This window comes from Pinus tabuliformis, chromosome J, assembly GCF_031772625.1.
Source record: "Pinus tabuliformis cultivar Carrire ecotype Pingquan chromosome J, CPIR1, whole genome shotgun sequence".
NCBI lineage: Eukaryota > Viridiplantae > Streptophyta > Pinopsida > Pinales > Pinaceae > Pinus > Pinus tabuliformis.
The window spans coordinates 1,068,471,328-1,068,496,838 of NC_142295.1; the positions used below are offsets into that span (position 1 = coordinate 1,068,471,328).

Sequence of the window (25,511 nt, forward strand, 5' to 3'; positions counted from 1 at the left end):
GCATGTCAAGCATGTGAAACAAGTTTTAGATGTCTTGGAAAAAGAGAAGTTGTATTTGAAGATGTCTAAGTGTGAATTTAGGGAAACCTCTTTGGATGATTTGGGTCATATTGTAGGAGGGGTTGAATTGAAGATTGATCCATCAAAAGTTGAAGTCATTGCGAATTGGCATAAACCCAACAATGTAATAGAAGTTAGGAGCTTTTTGGGAGCAACCCAATATTGGAGAAAATTTAGAGCTAAATTCTCACTCATTGCAACACCACTACATGCTTTGTGTGGTGTGAAACCAATATTTCAGTGGGGAGGAAAGCAGCAGAAAGCCTTCGACACTTTGAAAGAGAAAATCAGTACAACAATAGTTCTAGCACTTCCAAATCTTAAGCAACCATTTGAGATTCAAACTGATTCAAGCGATTATGCTATGGGAGCAATTTTGATGCGGCATGGTAAGCCTATTTGTTATCATTCTGAAACCTTTACCAATGCAGTAATTAAATATCCAAATTATGATAAAGAGTTATATGCTTTGGTACAAAGAGTGAAGAAATGGAAGATTTATTTGATGGGTAAAGAAACAATTATTCATACTAACCATCAACCTCTACAGTATTCACAATCTCAAACCGAGGTACAACAAGCTATACTTTTCAGGTGGATGGGATTCCTAAAACAATTTCATTTGGTAATCAGGTACAAGAAAGGTATATACAACAAAGATTTTGGTATGTTATCAAGTCTTATTGTTTATGCATTTTTCATTCTTAAGCATAACACAATCATGCATGAAACTTATATTTAACAATATGCTCAAGATGACAATTTTAAAAATGTTTATGCAACTTTGAGTCAAGGAAATCATGTCGAAGAGTCAGATTATCATGTTCATAAAAAATTGTTGTATCATCTTATAAAGTTATGTGTTCCATAGGGTGAAAGAGTCAATGTCATGAGGGAAGGCCACAATTCTCTTATTGTTGGTCACTTTCGTGTAGGCAAAACGGTTACACAAATTTAGAGGTATTTTTATTGGCATTACATGAATGAAACTGTTTCGAAAGTCTCCTTTGGATTTAATCTTTGGTAAAGATATTGCAGTAGATGAACATAGTGATGTGGACAATGTAGGTTTTAACCCCGTACAGATTTTACCTGCATACAAATTGAAATAAACAATGCGAGAGCATAACAAATAAGACACATATACTCAGATATTTTCCCCTGGATCCCAAAACCAGGACTACCAGCTTGATTTTTCATTATATTCCTTCCAATGTTATAATACATATTTATACATGTCGAAGCATCCAATACCATGGACCGAAAACCTTCACGTCCAAAAACATGTGCGAAAATCATGCACAAAACCATAGGTGGGTCCGCCCAACCTAACATAGGGTCCAAAACCAAAATTTTCTAGGACGCTGCCCCGGACCCCATAAAGTGGGGTTACCTGCACCCCTCAAACCCCCTAGTTAACTACGTGGGCTAGTCATGGAAAGAATATAACATAATCCAACATTCTCCCACTTGTTGTTTTCTTTCCACAGGGGGCCACATCAGGGATTAGTCATTTATCTAGCCCTGCAACACCCATTGTTTCTCTACACCAAGAGAACTTCTTAGAGCTCACAGATTTTGTCAATGCATCTACAGTATTCTTCAAAGTGTCCACCTTTACTAGCAACACCTTTTTTTCTTCTATCATATCCCTCACAAAGTGATACTGAACATCAATGCGCTTTGTCTTTGAATGATATGTAGGGTTCTTTGCCAAGAAAGTTGCACTTTGGCTATCACAGTCTATCTTGATAGCTCCCTGTACTAACCCCATACTTGAACACAATGTCTGCAACCAAACTACTTCCTTGCTTGCATGAGTGGCTGCCATGTATTCTGCCTCTGTAGTTGATAGTGCCACTACAGATTGTTTCTTACTCGTCCAACTGACTGCACCTCCAAATAGGTTAAACGCATACCCACTTGTAGATCTTCTTTGATCCAGATCTCTAGCCCAGTCAGCATCAACAAAGCCATGAATATCCAACACTCTGTCCAATCCTGGTCTGCCTTGGTAGAACAAACCATAATCACTAGTGCCACGCAAATACCTGAAAACCCACTTCACTACTGTGCAATGATCCTTCCGTGGTTTTGACATAAACCTGCTCAATACTCCCACTGCATGTGCAATGTCTGGTCTAGTACAAACCATTGCATACATCAGGCTATCGACTGCACTTGCATATGGAACACGGGACATGTCCTATTCCTCTTCTTGTGTCTTGGGACACTGTTCAGCAGATAACCTCACACCTACAGGAATAGGAACCTTCACCGGTTTACTATCCTGCATATTAAACCTCTGTAATATTTTCTCGACATACTTCCTCTGGTTTAACCAAAGCTTCCTCTTTGTCTGATCTCTTTTAATTTCCATGCCCAAAATATAGTTTGCAGCACCAAGATCTTTCATGTCGAATTTGGAGGACAAATGGGTCTTCAAATCCTGGATAATTTCTTTGTCATTTCCAACTAGGAACATATCATCCACATACAAGACCAGATAAATAACACGGTCACCAATTAATTTAAAAATACACACAATGATATGCTTTGCTTCTGGTGAAGCCAAGTCCTCGTATAAATGTATCAAAATTTCTGATACCACATCCTTGGTGACTGTTTTAACCCATACATAGACTGCTTTAACTTGCATACTAGTTCTTTCTTACCCTTCACCGTAAAGCCTTTAGGTTGCTTCATGTAGATATCCTCTTCTAGATCCATGTGAAGAAATGTTTTCTTCACATCCATCTGTTCTACCTCAACATCAAAAGTAGCAACAACAAAGTAATCTAATAGAAGTTACCTTGGCAACAGGAGAAAAAATATCACCAAAATCAATTCCCGACACCTGGGAATAACCTTTTGCTACCAACCGATCTTTCTATTTCTCCACTTTTCCTTCTGCATTTGTCTTCTTTTTGAACACCCATTTGCTGCCAATGGATTTCCTTCCAGTTGGCAACTTCACTAGATCCCAAGCCTCATTTTTGTGCAAAGATTCCATTTCATCAACCATGGCCTCTTTCCAGAGTTTTCCATCCTCTGAATCCACTGCTTCCTTCACAGTTCTGGGATCATCATCAGTAACAAACAAAGAAAAATTTGAACAGAGAGCAGATGGACGGTACCTTTCTGGCTACCTTCTTTCTCAAACTGATCTTCTCACACCTGGAGTTTGTGGCTCTTCATCTTCTGATTCCTCCCCTGCTGTAGAGTCCAATTCTTCCTTCTTTAGCTCAAATTCTATCTTCTCAGGTTCCTTTGGTTGGACTTCATGTTTAATAACATATTTCACCTCTCTGAACACCACATCTCGACTATACACAACCTTGCTTGTTACTGGGTTCCAAAGCTTATAACCCTTTAAATCATCCTCATACCCAATAAAGATGTTCTTTTCAGATTTACTATCCAACTTGGTTCTTTTCTCTTTTGGAACATGTACATATGCATCACATCCAAATACCCTCAGATGTGAAAGAGGGGGTTTCTTACTAGTCCATACCTCTTGTGGAGTCTTATCCTCCAACGTTGATGAAGGTGATCTGTTGACTAGGTAACATGCTATCTCCGCCGCCTCTGCCCAAAATTCCTATCCTAACCTGGCACCACTGAGCATGCTTGTTGCCCTTTCCATCAACGTCTTGTTCATTCTTTCTACAACTCCATTTTGCTGAGGTGTATATGGAGTAGTCTTCTGCCGTGCTATACCACACTTCTTACAGAATTCTTCAAATTCCTTACTGCAAAACTCTCCACCGTTATCTGTCCTCAACACCCTTATCTTCTTCTCTGTCTGGTTTTCCACCAGAGCCTTAAATTCTTTAAACCTGTCAAAGACTTCAGATTTCTTCTTAAGGAAATATATCCATGTATTCCTTGAGAGGTCATCTATAAATGAAACATAGTACACAGACTTACCCAGTGATGGAACCTTCACAGGTCCAAACACATCACTATGCACAAGCTCTAATATATGTTTCGCCCTCTTACCACTAGAGGGGAAACTCACCCGATTATGCTTCCCATATACACAATTTTCACAGAAATCAAAATACAGAGAGCTATTAGTCATACCTTCTACCATACCTTTACCATGAAGTATTCGAAGTCCCTTCTCTCCAATATGTCCAAGCCTTTGATGCCACAACATGGTCTTCTCTCCAGAGACCAATAGATTTTTTGCTCCACTTTCAGGAACCACAGAAATATTGCACCCATCAATAACAGTGCTACCTTGCAGCTTGTACAGAGTTCCAATCCGAACTCCCTGCATCAATACTAGTGCTCCCCGAACCATTTTGCAGGTATCCTTCTCGAACATTGTTTTTACACCTGCATCATCCAACTTGCTTATAGAAATCAGATTTCTGGCTAATGCAGGAATATGTAGAACACCCGAAAGTGTTCTAACCCTTCCACCTTGCAACTTCAACTTTACTTTTCCACGACCAACGATTCTAGGCTTCCTGTCATCCCCCAAGAAGACATCACCACCATCATATTTATCATACTTGCAGAGCCACTCTTTATGGGGAGTGAAGTGAAAGAATGCACCCGAGTCAATCAACCATGCCTCATGATCTACATGTGTACTTGAAGAAGCCAAGTACACATCCCCACCTTCATCTGAGGTGGTTTTTGCCTTTGTAGAAGGAGCACCATCAGATCCCTTTCCTTTATCAGGAGCTTTAGATTTACAATCCCTTTTGTAGTGCCCTTCCTTTCCGCATTTCCAGCACACCACCTTTACAGGTTTTCCTGGAGATTTAGATCTCCCTCTAGATCTAGATCTCCCACTGGATGACTTATTTTTGTTTCTGTTCTGGGACCGTCCTCGTACAGACAAAGCATCACCATTCTGGCTCTCCATATTTTTTTGTCTCATCTCCTCCGTCAGCAAGGATGAGACTTTTTCATCAAAATACAAGGAAGTTGCATTGCTACCTATTGCAATAACCAAACTATCCCACGAATTTGGTAGAGAACACAACAAAATAATGCACTTATCTTCATCTGAAAAATTGATATCAACAGACGCTAACTGACTTATCACAATATTAAATGATTCAGATGCTCTGTCACCAAGTCTCCATCTTTCATCCTCAGGTTATATAGCTTTTTCTGTAGGAACAGTTTATTCACTAGAGACTTAGATTGGTACAAAGTCCCTAACTTGTCCCGCAAAGCCTTCGCTATAGCTTCCCTTGATACATTCAACAATACTGAATCTGAGACACACAATCGTATTGTGCTCTTTGCCTTCTGATCCAACTTCTTCCATTCTTCATCAGACACTCCCATTGGTTTAGTACCCGAATCTATCGCGATCCACTGATCTTTATCCACCAATAGATCCTCCATCTTGAGTTTCCAAAACTCAAAACTCTGACCATTAAATATCTCGATCTCTATCTTTCCATTGCTTGCCATCTTCTTTCACCACTAGAATCGATCTCGCAGATCTCCCACTGAACAGGGTCTACCACAGGCCCAAGCGAAACCCCTCAGCAACAAAGGCCTCCCCTTGAAGCCAAAACTGCTCTGATACCAAATGTAGGTTTTAACCCCGTACAAAAATTACCTGCATACGAATTGAAATAAACAATGCGAGAGCATAACACATAAGACACATATACTTAGAGATTTTCCCCTGGATCCCAAAATCGGGACTACCAGCTTGATTTTTCATTATATATCTTCCAATGTTATAATACATATTTATACATGCCAAAGTATCCAATACCATGGACCGAAAACCATCGCGTCCAAAACCATGGACCGAAAACCATCACGTCCAAAAACATGTGCGAAAATCATGCAAAAACCATAGGTGGGTCCGCCCAACCTAACATAGGTTCCAAAACCAAAATTTTCAGCGGCGCTGCCCCAGACCCCATTAAGTGGGGTTACCTGCACCCCTCAAACCCCCTAGTTAACTATGTGGGCTAGTCATGGAAAGAATATAACACAACCCAACAGACAAAGCCAAGAATTTCATTGAACAAATTAAACCAGTGCATCAAAGAGTACAAGAGAAGGTAGAGAAAATCAAAGAAAAGTACAAAGCAAGGCATGAAAAGCATCGAGTTGATCATGATTTCCAAGTGGGAGATCAAGATTGGTTGTATATCAGCAAGGAAAGGCTTCAAGGTGAAGGTAAAAATCTAAATCCAATGAGATATGGTCCTTTAAATTTTTTGGATAAGACTGGTAACAATGCTTTCTGATTAGATTTGTCACCTTACATGCAAATTTATTTCTATTTTGAATGTGGAAAACTTGAGATTGTATGAGCCTCCAATGATTGATGATCATGAAGAGAATGTTTAGATTCCATCTATAGATTATTTTTCTCATTAATGTTTAAATGAGTTGCAGGAAGACTCATAGGAGAATCAGGACTTCATGTAGAGGTAATGTGGAGTATCTTTGAGTGGGGCTCAAAGGTACCAATACAAGTAAATCAAGGTGGATTGAGATTAGGAAAGTTAGGGAGTTTTGCACTCACTTACTTGCTGAGTAAAACAGAGTTTTGGTGGACCAAAAGGTTCCAATAGGGAGGAATGATCCAGGGGATCAAAAATATGTTCAAAATATCTCGAAAACAATACCAAATTGTAGATCTCATAATTATTATTCCAACGATGCTTGAATCTCCTCAATCCAACACCGTATGGGAAATTTATCATGTTTTGAAGTTTTTGGAAAATATCTAAAAGGTCAAATTGCAGGGTTGACCACGTTGCTGACTAGGTAGGTCATACAGAGATGTGGCATTGGCGTCAGAAGGTTGACTAGGCAATACAGATATCAGACAAGCCAATACAATGCTGACATGTGGCATGATCATATAGATCATGTTGGTGGATTTTTATTGGTTGTTGTGATTTAGTGTGAGCCAATTAGAGGGAAACATGTGGCTCTATGAGAGGGTGCCACATGGCCCTTGAAAGGCATGCAAAATTATGGTTTGGCGCTTTGTGACCTCGACTGGAATAGAACCCACAACCTCACCATTAAAAACCAACCACTACACCATTGAACCACTAGGACATGCTTATTAATACTCTGCGACAATGTTACATTTAAATTTGATTTGGTCAATATTCGTAAGAGGGGGTGGGACACATGGCCCCAACCCATGTTATCTAATAGACCACATGTTTGTGGTGAAACTAGAGTGGGGAGGGGTGCAAGGCCCTACCCTGAGTTCTATTAAAACATCATAACTGATGATTAACATTGTGGAGGAGAGTTGGAACATGGCACCCAACCCACAACCACATGGCCCTTCACATGACCGAGAGCCGACAGGCACATGGCCTTTGGCCTACACCCCTAGCCACATTACATGCCACATGACCAATAAAAAGGGTGCAAGTTAGAGTGCAGGAGTCAAGTTAACTACTTGACAAATTGCACCAATTTAGGCAGAATTTACGTTGCTATCATGCCAATTTTTTGCTTGGTGGTTTTGCCAAAAGGAGATTTGTTGCTTGTTTTGTCAATTTGTAGGAAAAATAATAGAGAAAGGAACAAGGAGGCCTAACTTGGCCATTTTTCAGCATTTTTGAGCCCCAAAAGAGCCTTACACAAGGGTTTTTGGGTGTTCTGGACACAATGGTAGCGTTATTTTTATGATTTGAGCATTGTATGTTGATGTAATTGACATTTTGAGCATTAAATTTGAAAGGGTCAACATTGGAAGTTGGACTCGGAGATGTAGCCTAGGAGGGGTGAACACCATCAAATTGTTGTTTTGTGATGTTGCATGTTGTCTATTTTTCTCTGGTTAAATTTGTAAAACTTAACTAAAATTACTAAGTTTATGTGCTTTTTCAATTTCGATCCATTGCCCACAAGACATAAACTAGATTGCAACTTTTTTAAGAAACCTTCAGTTTTTTATTTTTATTTTTATTTTTTTTTCTAGATCAATATTGGTACTTTAGAATTACAGTTAAAATTTATCCATTTTAGGTGACTCAAAAATAAAACTCCTCCTCTCTTCCATACATATTGAATCAGGTTGAGCTCATGCTAAAATCCTACACCTCTATTTAGTTTATTGATGTCTAAAGGCACTACAATGTTGTCATTAATTAAATGGAAAATAAGGTGGCACTAGTTTGAAACCCAAGGTAATTAGCTTGTGATGATACATAGAGTATGACACTCCATATTCTAGGGAATCCCATGAATTTTTTATTTCACAAAGTGTTTTTGGTTCCATAGTGTGCCTCCTTTACATGCCCTCAACATGGAGGTTCAAATTTCAAATTAATGCAAAAAAATTTAAATCCACTTGAATCTCATTCAATAACCTTTATCAACAACACCAAGGAGGAGTAGCGTTCATGTAGTGACAAGAGTTTTTATTTAAGACACAATATTGGCCAAAATCTTGAGGACTTTGTGGGACTTTCACCTACATGATTTCCCTTGTATGGTGTCTAGCTTCCACTCTTGTTTTTATTATAGAATTAATCAATCAGGTTGAGGGTAAAACAATCATCTATGAAACTTATACCTTTCGATTTATCATAGCACAAAGATTACTTACCATTCATGGTTAAAATTAGTGTGATGATATCATGGCACACAACTATAAGTTCCCAACACTCCTTACTAACTATGGATAATTACAAAATGGGCTCAATGATATGAAATACGAAGTTGATTTTGTGAAGGCATAACTAGATATACTATGGGACTAGGGAACTTCTTGGAGTAGGCATCATATAGGCATAATAAAGCCCTTCAAAAATTGGAATAAGGGACTTGTGCAACCCTAGCAGTCCCATCAATGTAATTTTGAGGTAAAAATTGACCCTCAAAAGAAAAAATATACTAACAAAATCAACTTTGAAAGAACCATTAAGGTTCAATATGATGATATCATCCCCAGGAGAAAATATTTTTGGAGGTAACAAAAGAATACTATCATGTTTAAATATAGTTTCAACTTATCTCCTTATAGGTCTACTAAATTTCAAGTGTAGGATCCCAAGAAGTTGTGGAGAGCTATTAAAGTTGTCTGGGCTAGCCAATCTTGAATGACTTAGATATTGGCGAGGCCCATATGAACCCCATGTTCACCCATGATTCATCCCAAATATTGAATTCACTACATGTTAAATGAGCATTTCTCCATATTGGCCTACAATTTGTGTTGTTGTAGGGTGCTTAGGACCTATCGAATGTGCTACACATGATCTTCCTATGTTTTGCTAAAGATGAGGATGTAATCCAAATATACAACCAAAAAATAGTTTGTGAACAATCATAGGACATCATCCATCATCCTCATTTCCACTGTTAGAGAATTAATCAAACCAAATGGCATGACCATCCACTTAAAAGTGCCTTCTTTAGATTTGAAGGATATCTTCCATACATCGATTTGTTTAAATGGAACTTGGTGGTAACCCAACTTTGGATCAATATTGCTAAAAAACTTGGCATCCTTACACTGATCAAGAAAATTTTCAATCTAGGGGATCAAGTAGTTTTTCTTGATAGTAATTTTGTTCAGGGGAATATAATCAATACAGAGTCTCCATGTCTCATCCTTCTTCTGCAACAACACAATTAGGCACCTACAAGGTGAGTAACTCAGTTGAATGTGTCCCTTTTGGATGAGCTCATGATATGGCATTTAATTTCTTCATTTTCCAAGAGAGAGAATTTGTATATCGCATAAGTAGGTAAAGGAGCACTAGGAGTCAAGTCAATTGAGTGTTCAACTTAGCAATGTAGAGGTGTTGTGACATACCGTAGTTAATATTTCTCTCACTGTAAATAATTATAATGATTTAAAGGCTGATAGAAGGAATGAAAATTCCAGATTACTTGAGGAAGGAGATGCCTAAGGAATGTTTTTTCTTCAAAATATCAGTCCTAGTTAGTAGAGTGGTTTTAAATGGGAACTGAGTAATAAATTTAACTAAAAAGAAGAGGACAAGCCTAGGTATCATTTATCTTGAACAAAAAGCAAGGAGAGGAAAAAAAAGATTAAAACTAAGCATGGGTTGTGTTGTCCAGGAGTTGACTAGAATGGAGCTGGAAAAAGATAGACAATTAGTCTATTTGGGACATTCCCACATGATCACCCATAGGAATACACATATGAAAAAGATAAATGGGAAGACACTCTCTCATTATCTCACACGGGGGTGTGGAAGAGAACACATAGGAGAATGCTATAGAAAATTCCTATAAAGGGGAAAAGGTGAGAGTGCAAGAAATACATCGATCAGAGTTTGTAAAAATTAAGCTATGGGGAGATTAAACCAATTGAAGAACCCTCACAAAGGATTGTTGGGTGAAAGTACTATAGAGAGCAGTGGATTTCCCATAAGGTTGAAGAATCCATTGGAAGCTTGTGAATTGATTAACCTACTGGACCAAGAAGAGATGCCCAGGTACTTGTGAGGGTTGATGAACCACCAGGAGTTGCAATGAGGCTGAAACTCTGGGCTTGGCTCACTGATTAACCACCCAGAGAGGTTATGTCTTTACCCATTAGTAGCTTATCCACTAATGAAACTTCCTTTGATGTGGACTCTCTTCTCTTGTAGGTGAGCTAAAAAAACTCTATATTATGATATCTTGGCATGAATGTCATAATGTTTGTAAAATCTAGGAGAGCTAAGTGAAGGCTTGTGTAGCTCATGGATAAAGGTAGTGTAGCCTTGTGGCATCATGTTTAGCTAAATTTCCTCTAGAAAGCACTCCACCTTAAGTACTAGAATCTGGCTCTGTGGTGATAAATACAAGTAACAATGACTGTAGCTTATTTATGGTTGAGTGGAGGGTTAGAGTCCCACTCTTAGTTGGTATATCTCTTATAAAATAAGTAAACTCTTATGTTTTTTTCTTTTGTTTAGTATCATGTCTCTTTTTATTGCATCACAATAGTGTTCTATCAATGGAGAGTGCTTTTGTTTCATGTGTGAATAAGGATTATGAATTCCTACATGGAAATGCTCTTGAATGTTTCCCTTCTGAAATGGTTTATTTTTGTAATCATCCTGAGTCTATGGAATTGTCCATATGACCTATGTGTTAAGAGGTAGATAACCTCTGTAATTAATTAGTTGGTTGTATGAAATGATGAGGTCAGTGGGCCCTAGTTTATAAATTGCAAACTCAGGAGAATTTGCACTAAAGGAAAAGTTCATTAAAACCAGTAGGTTCAAGCTTTGTGTATATAGATCAAGTGAGAGTTGAGCCTTAGTGCTTTTAGGGCCTGCGTGATACACCACAAACCATTCACATTTTGTATATTATATGGGTTAAATATTAGGGTTCAGAGGAGCCAAGAGGTTTGAACCTCATAAACCAAGTGTTCTTTCACAATAACCAATGGTGTAGGCAAGAGACATTCTAGTTGTCATAGGACAAGCATCCATGGGCATTAGATGACCCTGGAGGTTCTTCCCTGGAGGTCTCTCGTTAGAGCTTTTGGTGCACTATTGGGAAATCCTTGTCGAGGTTAGAATGCTAGGAAACATAGCACAGTGGGCCTATATATAGGCATGTATGTTGAAAAGGTGGAGAATTCCTAAATCATGTATAATGAGAAAGCTATGAATGGTTGGGTTCGAAATTTGTGAGGGACCTAGTCCACGTGGAAGGAGTGACATAGGATGACATCACCTTGACGCTTAGGACTATTGATGCCACCTCAGACCCTATTTTCTGAAGATGGTGAGTAGAGCACATGGTATAACAGGCTAGTTCTAAGTCCCATGGTGATCTGACAAGTTGGGCCCATATAATAAGGTCCTATGTTGCACAATGTTACGATTCCATGTATAAGCCAAAAAGGGGTAATAAGGTTTTATCCTAAAGCATATAATGCCACGTAATCCTAGGAGGTTGTCCCCAGTGGTTCTAATGAGGGACAAGGCGAAGGCTCACCATGGTACTATGAAACAGGGAGATGTGGTCAAAGAGGCTCCAAACCCGCACACGCTCAACATAAATGTATATTATACATAGACACATTTTCATGGTTGGATTGTTTAGACCATAAGAATTGCGATTAGTTCAAGATGTGGTATGAGTGGGTCGACAACTGCCACATGGTATGAAATGGCTTGTAATTGATAGCCATGTGGACACCATGTGGGTGCCATGTGGCAGACCTAATGGTGTGGCATAGTCAATTGGTCAAGAATTTAATCAGCCATATATTTTGATCCAAGAGATACATTGGAACCAAATATATAGTGTCGAAGGTATTGATAGAACAAACCCAACGAAGTCATCTATTTCTCGTTTTGATAAAGTAAAAAAAACGTTGAAAAATTTAGACCCCATTTCCATAATGCGATAATGGGAGTCAAATATTCATAATAGCTACTTCCTTCTAATTTTATTTGGGGCTAAGGATAGTACGGAGTAGGTTACAAGGTGGTATTAAAGCTTCCGGGTTCCATACTTGGATTGGATGGGTTCTAGCGTTCAATACTGGACCTTTAAAGATCTAGTAAGGCCTTAATGCCTCGTGATAAGCAATGGTAGCCTAATGGTTGTTATGGATTGATTGTGTGTATGGTTTTGTGTGTCTTCATATGCATGTAGCATGACATTAACAATGTATATGATTTTATTGATACTAATGCACTAATTGGGGTGTAATGTTGCAGCTAGCTTGACACCAACAAATTTCCAACAATAAGCCAAGGTGACAATGTTTATTATGTATCTAAATTTTAATAGAATCTAATGGTTATTCATGTGTATGACAACACATAAAAGACACTAAGTCCAAAATATATGAAAGTTAAAGAGCACAAGAATAACAAAGGATGGAACAATATAGAACCAACAGACGAAGGAATGAATAGTAGGATGATGTAGAATAGCTTTGACCAATCACAACATGGATATGAATAAATAAGGAAAATGAAGAGGAAATATCAGTTAGGAAATGAGGAGGGGTGGACTCTCCTGATTGGATGGACATGTTGAGAAAATTGAGAAAAAATATGGAGTTGCAAGGCTGAAAATGAAAGGCTTGTTAGAGCACAAGAGAAACAAGTAAAATTCAATGCAGTCAATAATACAAGGCTCATTAGAGTTGCAAAGAAACAGGTAGCATGAGTTTGATATCGGCCATAGGGACATGAAAAGTCCTTTGGGACAAGAATAAAGAACCACTGGGGCAATTGAGTGCAGATCTAGAAATAGTCACAGGTTGTCAAGTGAAGACACCATGAAATGAGGCACTCTATTAAGTACTCCTAATAAGTCAAGCACCCATGAGCAACAACATGAGGGCACTCATAGAAGGCCACATAAAAACATCACCATTGTCATCACCATGAGGAAATAAGGGAAATAGAGCATGTGTGAAAGGAGTTTAAGAAGGCTAAGCCTATTACCTTTGTTGGTGAAATGAGGAAAGCATAGGATGTTGAGGCATGGTTGCTAGGTATGAAGAAGTTCTTCCAAATTCATGATTATTCAGAGAACACAAAAGTGAAGGTAGCCACGTTCAACCTAAAAAGCAAGGAAAACATATGGTGGGAAGATCTAAAGATTGTAAATATCATATGGGAAGAAGCTATGTCTTGGAAGGAGATTTGTGGAGTATTTTAGGAATAAGTATTTGTCTAAGAGATATTTCTACAATAAGGCTAAGGAGTTATATGAGAACATATTGGGTCAAATGATAGAAAATGAATACACCACCAAATTCTTAGAGCTACTAAGGTATGTTCCCTACTTCAAGGAAGAAAATTAAAATATACAAAGGTATGTCAATGGACTGCTACAATCCTTCAAGGATAGAATTGAATTTGATGAGCCCAAGGCACTGGAGGATGCAATTCAAAAGTGGAAGCACTGCTATGAGTAGTCTAGGCATAGGCCTAAGCATAAATATCACTGTAAATTCAAGGGCAATGCCAAGTTTAAAGGAAAAAGGTAAAAGACAACCAAGGTAGTGAGTGCGATCCCTGCTAACCAAGAAAATCAGTTGAGGTCGAATGTTGTCAAAAGAGGTAGTTATACTCAAGAAGAAGCTAAAAGCTATGAGAAGGTTCCACATAAGTGTTAAAATTGTGGAGGAAATCACTTGAGGAAATATTTCCCACAGCGCTGGCATGTTGCCCTGAGAATTTACAATGCACAGGAAGCAGAGATAGTGAAGGACGTGGCTCAAAATATACCCAAAATTTATGCATAAATGGATAATCATCAAGCTTATCACCAAGAAACAATTGTAGAAATGGAAGGTATGCTTTGTGATGAAAAATATTTAGTTTTGATTGACTGTAGTTCCAATTTTAGTAATATCATTCCCACTATTGTTGAGTGGTGTTGACTAATGAAATAAGCACACAATGAGTCTTATCTAGTCCAACTAGCCATAGGGAAAAAAAGGAGAGTTGAACACTAGGTGAGGGCTTGCCCACTCGAATTAAATGGGATGCCAATTGTTGTAAACCTCAACATGCTACCATTCAGAGCGTATAGCATACTTCTAGGTATGGATTAGTTGTAGCTACATCAAACCAAGCTAGATTGTTTTTGAGAAGACAATTGAATGCCTAGATGAAGTTGGATAGAATAGAGTGTTGCATGGAAAGCTGAAACCCACTTTAGTGAGATTAATTTAAGCTATGCAAGCTAAGAAAAGTTGTAAAAAAGGATGTCTTTTATTTTTCGTGAAAATATCTAGTAGCGCTAAAGCTAATTGTACTGTTGGGAATGATGACAATGATGTTTTAAGGAAATACATTGTTTTAAAATAGTTTTTAGATGTTTTCCAAAAGAGATACCTAGGTTACCTCCTCATAGAGAAGTAGATTTCTCCTTTGAATTAATATTGTGAGTAGCTCCAACATCAAAAGCTCCATATAGAATGAGCACTCTAGAGTTAGTTGAGATGAACCTACAACTCAAGGAGATGTTGGAAAAGGGCTACATAAGGCCAAGTGTTTCCTCCTCATGAGCACTAGTTCTATTCATGAAGCAAAATGATGGCACACTTCAGTTGGGTGTTGATTTCAGGAAATTGAATAAGGTAACCATCAATAATAGATACCCATTTCCATGAATTGATGATTTATTTGGTCAGTTGAGAGGAGCAACAATCTTCTCCAAGATTGATTTGAGACCAGACTATCATCGGGTGCACATAAAGGATGAGGATATCCACAAAACCACCTTTAGATCAAGTTATGGGCATTGCAAATTATTGGTAGTTCCCTTTGGGCTTACTGATGCCCCTGAAAATTTTATGTGCCTTATGAACAATGTGCTATGCCCTTACTTAGATAATTTTTTGATAGTTTTCGTTGATGACATTTTGATCTATTCAAATATCAAAGAGGAGTATGAAGAGCATTTCGACACAATACTACAATTGCTAAGAGAGTATAAGATTTATGAAAATATTAATAAAAGTGATTTCATTCCATCACAGATCCATTATTTGGGGCACATTGTCTCAAAATAAGGAGTAGCAGATGATCTAGAGAAGGTTAAGGCCATCATGGAATGGCCAACACCCAAGAATGTGGGAGAAGTTAGATCCTTTGTGGGCTTAGTGAGCTATTATAGGAGGTTAATTATGAACTTATCTAATATTGGCCACCCAATTATTGCATTGCAAAGAAACGGGAAGAGATTAAAATTGACAACTGATTGTGCTACAAGTTTTGAGCAACTAACGAAGTTGTTAACCAATGCACCAGTTCTAAAAATAAAAAATTCTAAGAAGGATTTCATTATATGCACAAATGCCTATAAAGAGGGACTTGGTGGAGTCTTGATGCAGGAAGGCCAAGTGTTCTATGGTGAATCTCAAAAAATAAATGAACATGAGAAAAACTATGTAACTCATGATTTGGAATAACTACCATTCTCCATTCGTTAAATATGTGGAGGCACTACCTCCTCGATAGAAAACTTAACCTTATGACTGATCATGAAGGGATGAATTATTTGTTTGATCAACCTAAATTAAACACAAGGAAAGCTACGACAAGCTAGATGTTTGTCCATACTCAACGACTTTGACTTTGAAATAAAATATATAAAAGGAAAGGAGAATAAAGTAGTTGGTGCACTCAACATAAGGGTGAAATTAAACCATTTAGAAACAATGATTTCCTATGGAACTAATTTTGAAGAAATGATTACAAATTTTGGGAAACAAGACAAAAAATATCATCAGCTGAAAGAGAAACTACAACAAGTATGTGAAGTTGAGTAGGATAATGAATACAATGTGTAACAGCCCAATAACCATGATTTTAATTAACTAAATGCAAATTGAATGAATAGTGCTTACCTGTTTACCTGTGGTCGAAGTAGGCTTACCGCAACAAGGTTTTGGGGACGACTCTCCACCCAACCGTAGGCTCAATTGTGCAACGTCTTGCTACAACTGGCCACCCCCGAGCCCTCAATCAACGTTCTACTGCCAGTGACTCCTAGGTCTTAGTATACCATTCTCCCAAGAGAATGACAGACAGAATCTCGGAAAGATGGAATGCAAGAATGCCTCTCATCTTCCTCACCATCATTAAATAGAACAAAACATTGGAAGGGGAACCACATACACACACTCCATGTGTCTGCATGCAACTTTTTTTCTTGTTTTTTTTCTTTACTTTTCTTTTGATTTTTAGCTTTCTTGTTTTATTTCCTTCTTTTGATAGTTTTCTTGTTTTATTTCTATTTATTCTTATTTAGAGCTTTAATATTTTTATTTTTATTATTTATTTCTTTTTATATAATTTTTAATATCATTTATTATTTAACACTTATGATTTATTATTTTTTATTATTTATTATTAAGTGATTTATTTATTGTTATTCATTATTTTTATTGTTAATTATTATTTTTGTATTATTATTTATTATTTTATTATTATTTATTATTTATTATTAAGGGGAGGGATATTACACAATGTTACTAGTGATGGGATGATTATATTTAAAAACTAAATATTTGTTACAAATAACAATGACTTGAAGAAACTCATATTAAAATAGTTTCATGTAAAGCCATAATCCAATCACACAGGTTATCAAAGACGCTACCAACCATTAAGAAATTATATTTTTGGCTTTATCTAAATGGGATATTTCATCTTCAAGTGCATAGAGTGCCAACAAGTAAAGGCTGAGTGGAAGAACCCAACTGGTTTATCACAACCTATTCCTATTCTGGAATGGAAGCGGGAAGTAATTTATATGGATTTTATTATAAGGTTTCCAAAGTCTTCTAAGTAGCATGATTCAAGAATGGCAGTGGTCAACAAGTTGAGCAAGGTGGCTCAAATTTTCATGTGGGAAATAGTGTGGTTGCACAGAGTTACCAAGAAGATTATCTCATATAGAGATGCCATGTTCACTTCAAAGTTTTGGAGAGAACCATTTGCAGGATTGGGAACTGAGATTGAATTTAGCACAACATATCATCTTGAGACATATGGGAATATAAAAAGAACTAACAAAATTATTGAGGACATGCTAAGGATGTAGGTAATTCCACAGCCAAATAAGTGGGAAGAATATCTTCCTCTTGAAAAGTTTGCATACAATAACTGGTAATCAAGAATCATTGAAAATAAGCCCATTTGAATCCCTTTACGGTAGGAGTTGTAACACCCCTATTAGATGACGTGATCTGGTGAATAGGGTCTTTATTGGGCTTGATATGTTGAAGGAAATGGAACACGAAATGTAAGTTATTAAGCAAAACTTAAAGGTGGCCTAGGATAGGAAAAATAACTATGTAGACCAACATAACATTCACAAGGAGTTCCAAGTTGGGGAACAGGTATTTCTACGAGTTAGACCCAAGAAAATCTCCTTGAAATTCAGGTCATGTGCCAATTTGGCACCATGGTTTTGTGGGCCATTTGAAGTGCTCAAAAGGATAGGGCTAGTGGTCTACAGGATGGCCTTGCCTCCATCCATAAAATTTCAATATGTCTTTGATGTTTCATTGCTTAAAAGATATGTAGACAATGCTAATCATGTAATTGATTGAGCTATGTCACAAGTATAACTAGAGGGAGAGTTCGAACCAAAACCTCCATGCATCTTGGATTAGGGGCGGCTTACATTCCAAAATTGAGCAATAGAGAAAGTTAAATTGTAGTGGAGGCACTTTGTGCCTGAGGAATCTATGTGGGAAATGGCTGACCAAATATATGAACATACTCTTTTTTATTTTCTGAGTAAAGAACATGTATATACAATGTAAATGTTGTGCAAAGTTGTGTATATAAAGCTCCATATCAATAATACATGGTTTAAAGAATGCTTTGTTTATAGATTATTATTGAACATTAAGGATGGTTTTCCCCATAAGGGAGAGGGGAATTTGACATCCCCTAGTTAATATTTCTATCATTGTAAATAATTGTAATTATTTAAAAGGCTAAGAGAAGGGACATGACTTCCAGATTGCTTGAGGAAGGAGATTTCCCGAGGAAGGGGTTATTTTAATTACCAGTCTTGGTTGGTTGAGTGGTTTTAAATGGGTTCACTGAGTAATAAATTTATCTGAAAAGAAGAGGATATTCCCAGGTGTCCTTTCGCTCCAACAACAAGCAAGAAGAGGACAAAAAGGATTAAAACTAAGAATGTGTTTCACTATCTAGGATTTGAATGGCATGGAGCTGGAAAAAAAGAGACAGTTAGTCTATTTGGGGCATTCCGACACAATCACACATATGCATACACATATGCAACAAAGAAAGGGGAAGAGAATCTCTCATTCACTTACACAGGAGTGTGGAAGAGAACACATGGAGGAGAGCATTGCAGAAAATTCCTCTAAGGGGGTGGAGGGGAGAGTGCAGGAAAGGAAACGATAAGAGTTTGAAACAATTAAGCTCTGGAGAGATTAAATCAGATAAATAACCCTCATCGAGGCTTTTTGGGTGAAAGTATTATAGAGAGTAGTGGCTTAACTTAAGGTTGAATAACCCACTAGAAGCTTGTGATTTGATGAACCTATTGGACTGGGAAGAGAAACTCAAGTGCTTATGGGGCTGATGAACCACTATGAGTTTCCTTTGGGCTAAATCTCTACTGCTTGACTCACTGATGAACCACTTGGAGAGATGATCTCTTTACCCATCAATATCTTATCCACTAATGAACCTTCCTTTGATGTTGACTCTCTTCTCCTGAAGATGAGTTAAAACTATACGCACTGTGATATCCTCACATGAATGTCATCATGTCTATAAAATCTATGGAAGCTAAGTGAAGGCCTGTGTAGCTAGTGGATGAAGGTAGTGTAGCCTTGTGGCATCCTATTTAGCCGAAGTTCCTCTTGAAAGCACTCCACCTCAGGCACTAGAATATGGTTAGAGGTGACAACTACAAGTAATAACGATTTTAGCTTGTTTATGGTTTGGTGGAAATTTAGAGTCCCACTTTCAGTTTCCAGATCTCTTATAAGATAATTAAACTCTTATATTTTGTGCTTGTGTTTATTATCATGTCTCCTATTATTGAATTGCAATAGTGTTCTCTCAATGTAGAGTGGTGTTGTTTCTTGTATGAATAAGGACTGTGAATTCCTGCATGGAAATGATCCTAAATGTTTCCCTTCTAAAATGGTTTATTTCTGTAATCATCATGAGTATGTGGAATGGTCCATATGACCTATGTGTGAAGAGGTAGATAACCTCTGTAATTAATTAATTGACTATATGAAATGATGAGGTCAATGGGCCTTGGTTTATAAATTACAAACTCAAGAGAATTAGCATGCATGTGTGTGTGTGTATGTATGTATGTATATATATATATATATCTTTGTGTATATAGATTGAGCAGGAGCCGAGCCTTAGTGCTCTTACAACGCGGGAACTATGCCACAAATAATTGAAAATTTTCATATGCCATAGGATGAAGATTAGGGCTTGAAGGAGAAAAGAGGTTTTGACCTCATAAACCAAGTGTTTATGTGTAATAACCAGGTGTGTAAGCAAGAGACCTAGAAGGTTCTACCCTGGAGGTTTTAGTGAAAGGCTGGGCAATCCCCGTCAAGGGTTAAAATGTCAATCAACATGGCATGGTGGGCCTCTATGTGGGTGTGTAAATTAACAAGGTGGAAAACCCCCAAATCATGTATAATGAGAAATCCATGAATGGTTGGGGGTTCTAATATTGCGAGGGACCCCGTCCATGTGAAAGGTGTGACATAGGATGATGTCACATTGATGCTTAGGACTAGTATGCCACCTTGGACCTATTTCTTGGATATGGAAATTAGAGCTCACAGTAGAATCCACTAGGTTCTAAGTCCCAAGGTGACCCAGTGAGTGGGGCTCGTATAGTGGGGTCGTGTGTTACATAACATCATGATTACATGTCTAAGTTAAAAATGGGTGACGAGGTTATATCATGAAGCATATAACCTCACGTAATCCTGAGAGGTTGTCCCTTATGGTATCAATGGGAGATAAGGCTGAGACTCCCCGTAGTACTGTACAACAGGGTAACATGGCCATAGAGGGCCCACAACTGCACACACCCATTGTAAATGTATATTATACATATACACATTGTCATGGTTGGTCCATGTGGACCATAAGAATTGTGATTAATTCGAGATTCAGAATGCGCGGATCAATAACTATCACATGGTATTACATGCCTTGTAATTGATGGCATGGCATTGTTAATTGGTCAATACTTTAATTGGCCATATATTTTGATTCGAGAGCCAAATTCAAACAAAATTTATATAATTGGAAAGGTCTTGACGAGATGAATGCAATGATGTCATTTGTTTCTCGTTTTGAGAAATTCGAAAAGGTAAAAAAAAATAAACCTTAATTCTATAGCATGATAATAAGAGTTAGGTCTTCATAGTAACTACCTCCTTCTACCCTTAGTCAGGGCTAGTGATAGTATGGGGTATGTTACAAGTGCCCCTAATAGGTGAAGAGAAGATATCTTTGTATGATTTTAAAATATTTTCCGCCTGGTTCTATTGTATAGAGAGGTCCCATGTTAACATTGTGATGGTTGCAATGGCCTTACTTTCACCTTCTGATGCACCATGAAGAGGAAAAGCTTTGTAGTGTGAGAGATTACCTTTCGACATTGTTTTATTGAGGGAAATGAATTTTCATTAGTTGGAACAACCTCTAGTACGATATAGAGTTTAACCCCTAGAGTATCAATGACACTACAAGGAAATAGTTCATAAGAAACATGCCTTTTCCATATATAAGGTTTTCCTAAAATAAAACTCAAAGTTTGAGTAGGGAAACATCAGACAATACCTCTTCATTAAAGGGTTTGATTCTCTAAGACACGTAGCATTGCTAACTAATGAAAATGTCTCATTCATGGCTCAAATAACCAATGGTGTATGGTTGGGGGTGTGGCACTATTGGAAAATTCAATCTCCTAATGAACTTAACTGAGATCAGGTTCTTTTGGATCCTGCTATCAATAATGAAATGCAGTGGGGTCCCCTTAACTTGCATCTATGAATGGAATAGGTGATCCCTCTCCTTAATATCCTTTGACTCTTTTGGTTGGATCTTTGTGGTCATGATGGTAGTGCCTAGTTTTGCATTGATGATCTACTTTATTTTATCCTATTATGAATTAGAATCTGAGCTAGAGTTTGTTTATTTTTCTTTAATTTCAACCAACAATGATATATTTGAGCAACATTCATTAGTTTTATGCTAGGTATTTTTTTGAATTCATAGCACTTTCCAGTATCCTTCTTCAACTTCCCCTTACCCTTATTTTCTTATGACTTAGGCTAGTTGTCATGAGGCTCTCTCCTTGCTTTGTCCCTTATTTTGCAAGTTAGGGCTGCCTTTTCTAGGATTTGTTTGTGGAAGATTTGTAGGGCCAAACTCCTACTTATTCATTTGCTTTAGTTTCTACTCAATTTTGGCAAGATATCCATAAGTGTCTCCAAATGAGGAGATTCCAAGGAAATCCATATTTTTTTAGATGTTCCTCTGTAGGCCACTACAATAATTTAGCACCAAACATTACTTAGAGTCTCTGAAATCATGTTTTGAGTGAAAGGTATGGAATATAATATATTGGCATACTTAATGACTATTTGGTCTTTGTCTTACCATATAGTTGTCCTTATCATGAACTAGTCATTATAGTTACCTACAAAGGATAATTCCTCCTTAAGGGAATCAACAAAAGTGGCTCAAATAGGTCCTTCCTTGAATGATCACATATTTTTCCTCATTGTATCTTTCCTAATAACCTTACCAACAATATTTGACATGGGGAAGGGTTTTCAGAAGTGAAAAAGTGATATCCCACTAAACAATTTATCCAAATCATTTGCATATATTTAGCCTTCAAACAAGCGGATATCGAATTAAAATTATATCTTGAAGGGTATCATACCTTTGAAATTGCTACTTATTGGAGGTTCCTCAGTTGCTATTGGCAATTGTTGAAGGAACTACGAAAAATTGTCCACTGTCTTATTGCTTTATTGTCTTAGTGCTTCCTTAAGCTACAACTTGATAGGACCTCCTACTCACATCATATATCCCTTTTCCTCCATTTGACATTTCTTGGGTTAGTGAGAGTGATCATTCCCAAGTGAAATTAGCTAGAGACCCAACTCTCTATACCCTAACCTCATTAAGGACATGCACTAAGAAACAAGGAGAATATTGCTTTGATACCACTAATATTCATTATAAAAGGAATGAAATTAAAGTTAGGGGAAGGAAATGAAACACACATGTAGATAAATGTAGTAGAGAGCATAGTAATATATTGAAAATCCAACTTTTATTAATAATAAAATAAAAAAATATTGTAGAATGCAAACTAGCTAGAATGGTGGTAGCTATCTATCAAGCGAGAGAGATGGCGTCAGCACACATTCACAAAATCATGTTACAAGAGGATAAAAGAATGACCTTTTAACATAAAGAAAGAACCATAAATGTCTAAAACTCTAAACCTAAAAGATGAAGCACTAAGAGGTTGGCGAACTTCAAGGTGGTTAGTTGGTGCATCAACTTCTTAGGGGCACAACTTTTGCATACAATGTTCATTTGGGTGAAAAACAATTTGTTGAAAAGAACTATCCTAGTATTACAACTTTTGGATATGTCCTAGTCGTGCCATGGAAACCCCCTACCCCCTGAATGGCCATAAAACATCATTTAGGGCATCAAAATGGCCTTGTAAGTTTAGGACCTGAAAAACCATAGAAAAATTTCTAAGAATATAGAGAACCAATGAGTTAGTGGAAGAGGTGGGTGGCTACCAATATCCACTTGGATCACCCATGGAGGTACCTTAGGTTAAGGCACTTCCATGAAATACATAAATTACTTTCCAAGTCTAAAAAATAATCATAATACCCCCAATAAGCAAAGAGACATCAAACTTAGAAGAGGGTTGATTTGCTTCAGAAGTGCAACATTTTGATTGAAATGCATGGAGGCTTCATTAGAGTGCAAGCAAGGTTCCTTGTCAACTCCCCTTCTGATCCCTAGAAAGAGCAGGTTTGACAATGTTTCTACAAGTGAAATAAATCCATATTTAGGTGGATGACTTTCTTTTTTGATCTAGTTAGCCTATAAAGGATACTTTTAAATTTTCTTTTCATCATAAAGTTCCTTTAAGTGAGTTCCATGTCATATTAGTGAGGTGAAACTTCACTTAAGTGTGATCCACATCATCAAATCAGCTTGAAAATACCCCAACCACTACCATAGACGCTGACATGTGTGGGTCAACCTTCTATAGTAATGAAAATTGGCTCAAATAAATTAAAAATAGGGGAGTTCTCTAGTATCTATAAGGGGTGTCCAAGTGGATGCTACTAGCCCACATGTGACTCAAAGAATATGATATGCCTAAAAAACTATGAGACCACCTTGGGAAGCATGAAAATGAATGAACATGAGTAAAATCACCTCCAAGGGATCATGGCCAAAGTGTGGAAAATACATAAGAATAGAGAGGGTCGATGTGGGGAAAATAGGTGTGCTAAACCATGGGTGTGACAACCCTTACAAAGCTCAATCACATTTTACATTGCATAAAGTAAGTAACTAGGGCTCCCATAAATCTTGTGTCCTAGCAGATCCATCCCAAAATGCTTGAATATCCACCCAGGACATAAATTCCCAACATGATGGGAGTTACCACCACTAATGGATAGTCGAATGGAACAACAAAACCAAGCACCTTGAGAATGGGGACTAAAAGGACTTGCCATGAGAATCCACCATATGGGACCTAGGCTATCACTAGCCTGAACACTTGTACAACAAGTCATCCCACAAGGCCACATATGTAGAAATCATCATACTTTAGGCTCATCAACACAGTCACATCTCGTGAAAAAAGGCACATAATAGTGGATTTCAAGTAATATAGTGCATTATGAGACATACTTCATAATTCCATCCTCTTATCATACTAAGCTTAATCCTCTTTCTTTCATTCTAAAGTAGGTCATCTTCCATGTTGAACATTTCAATACCCTTCATTGGGTTTGCTGAGTAGTCCAACTGCTCCTCACTTAACCAGCAGTATTAAAAAAACCCTAATACTCCATGAAAGTTACCCTTTTTCTATCCTTCTAAAATAACCCTAATACTCCATGAAAGTTACCATTTTCCTATCCTTCCAAAATCTTCCCTGCATTCTTTTTAATGGCTTAATTTACTTAATTATCAAATCAAGAGAAACTCATATTTATTATCATATTTCATTTTTATTTTACCTTTATGATTTTAAATCAATTTTTTTGGTTAAGATTACAATGAATTATGCAGCGGTAACCTCAATATTAAAATGTATCTTAAAATTTTAAAAACATTAAAAACTTGAAATACTTATATGTAACTGTGTAGAAATTACTTTTATTATACACTTCCGTAAATGGTTTGAAAATAATTATATTCTGCAATTGCATAAATGGTTAGGTTTAGAATTTCACTTTCCACTTACTAATTAAATTTTATGTTTTATGGGCCAGTTTGGAAACATGGTATTTCCAAATATTGGTCTTATTGGCAGGGCTCTTAAAAAATGCAGAAATCGCATTAGACTCGTTATCTATATGGTATATGTTATTCTTATTTGACCCTTTTTTATTTATTAACAAGAACAGTAAAAAGTATTTCCTGAATTGTTATAAACTATACTACAAATTTGACTGAATGTGCCTTCTCATTTTTATTGATATGTTATGTTGTTTGCAGTACGACAATTTTAGGGTGGGTCTTCATGGTTTCCGTTGGCTTCAATGCAGCAGCCAGGTCAGTTATCTCTTATGAATCTTGAATACATAGAAAGTCCTACTTAATCTTCCCTCAAATCTTTACAATAATTTTAGTTATCTTTTAACTTGATATTATTAATTAAATCAAAAATCTAGTATGAAATGAATGGGAGAGAATATGCACAATCACATT

The 25,511-nt window shown here is 37.1% G+C and overlaps 1 protein-coding gene across 1 annotated transcript in view; it reads left to right on the top strand.

Moving 5' to 3' along the window:
• The window catches only part of LOC149230645 (protein DETOXIFICATION 40-like), a 144,753-nt gene that overhangs the window by 72,681 nt on the left and 46,561 nt on the right, over positions 1-25,511 (top strand). The window contains exons 3-4 of the mRNA XM_089379030.1: positions 25,073-25,159; positions 25,299-25,355. Coding sequence (XP_089235156.1) covers positions 25,073-25,159; positions 25,299-25,355 — 144 coding nt within the window. The remainder of the gene's footprint in view (positions 1-25,072; positions 25,160-25,298; positions 25,356-25,511) is intronic.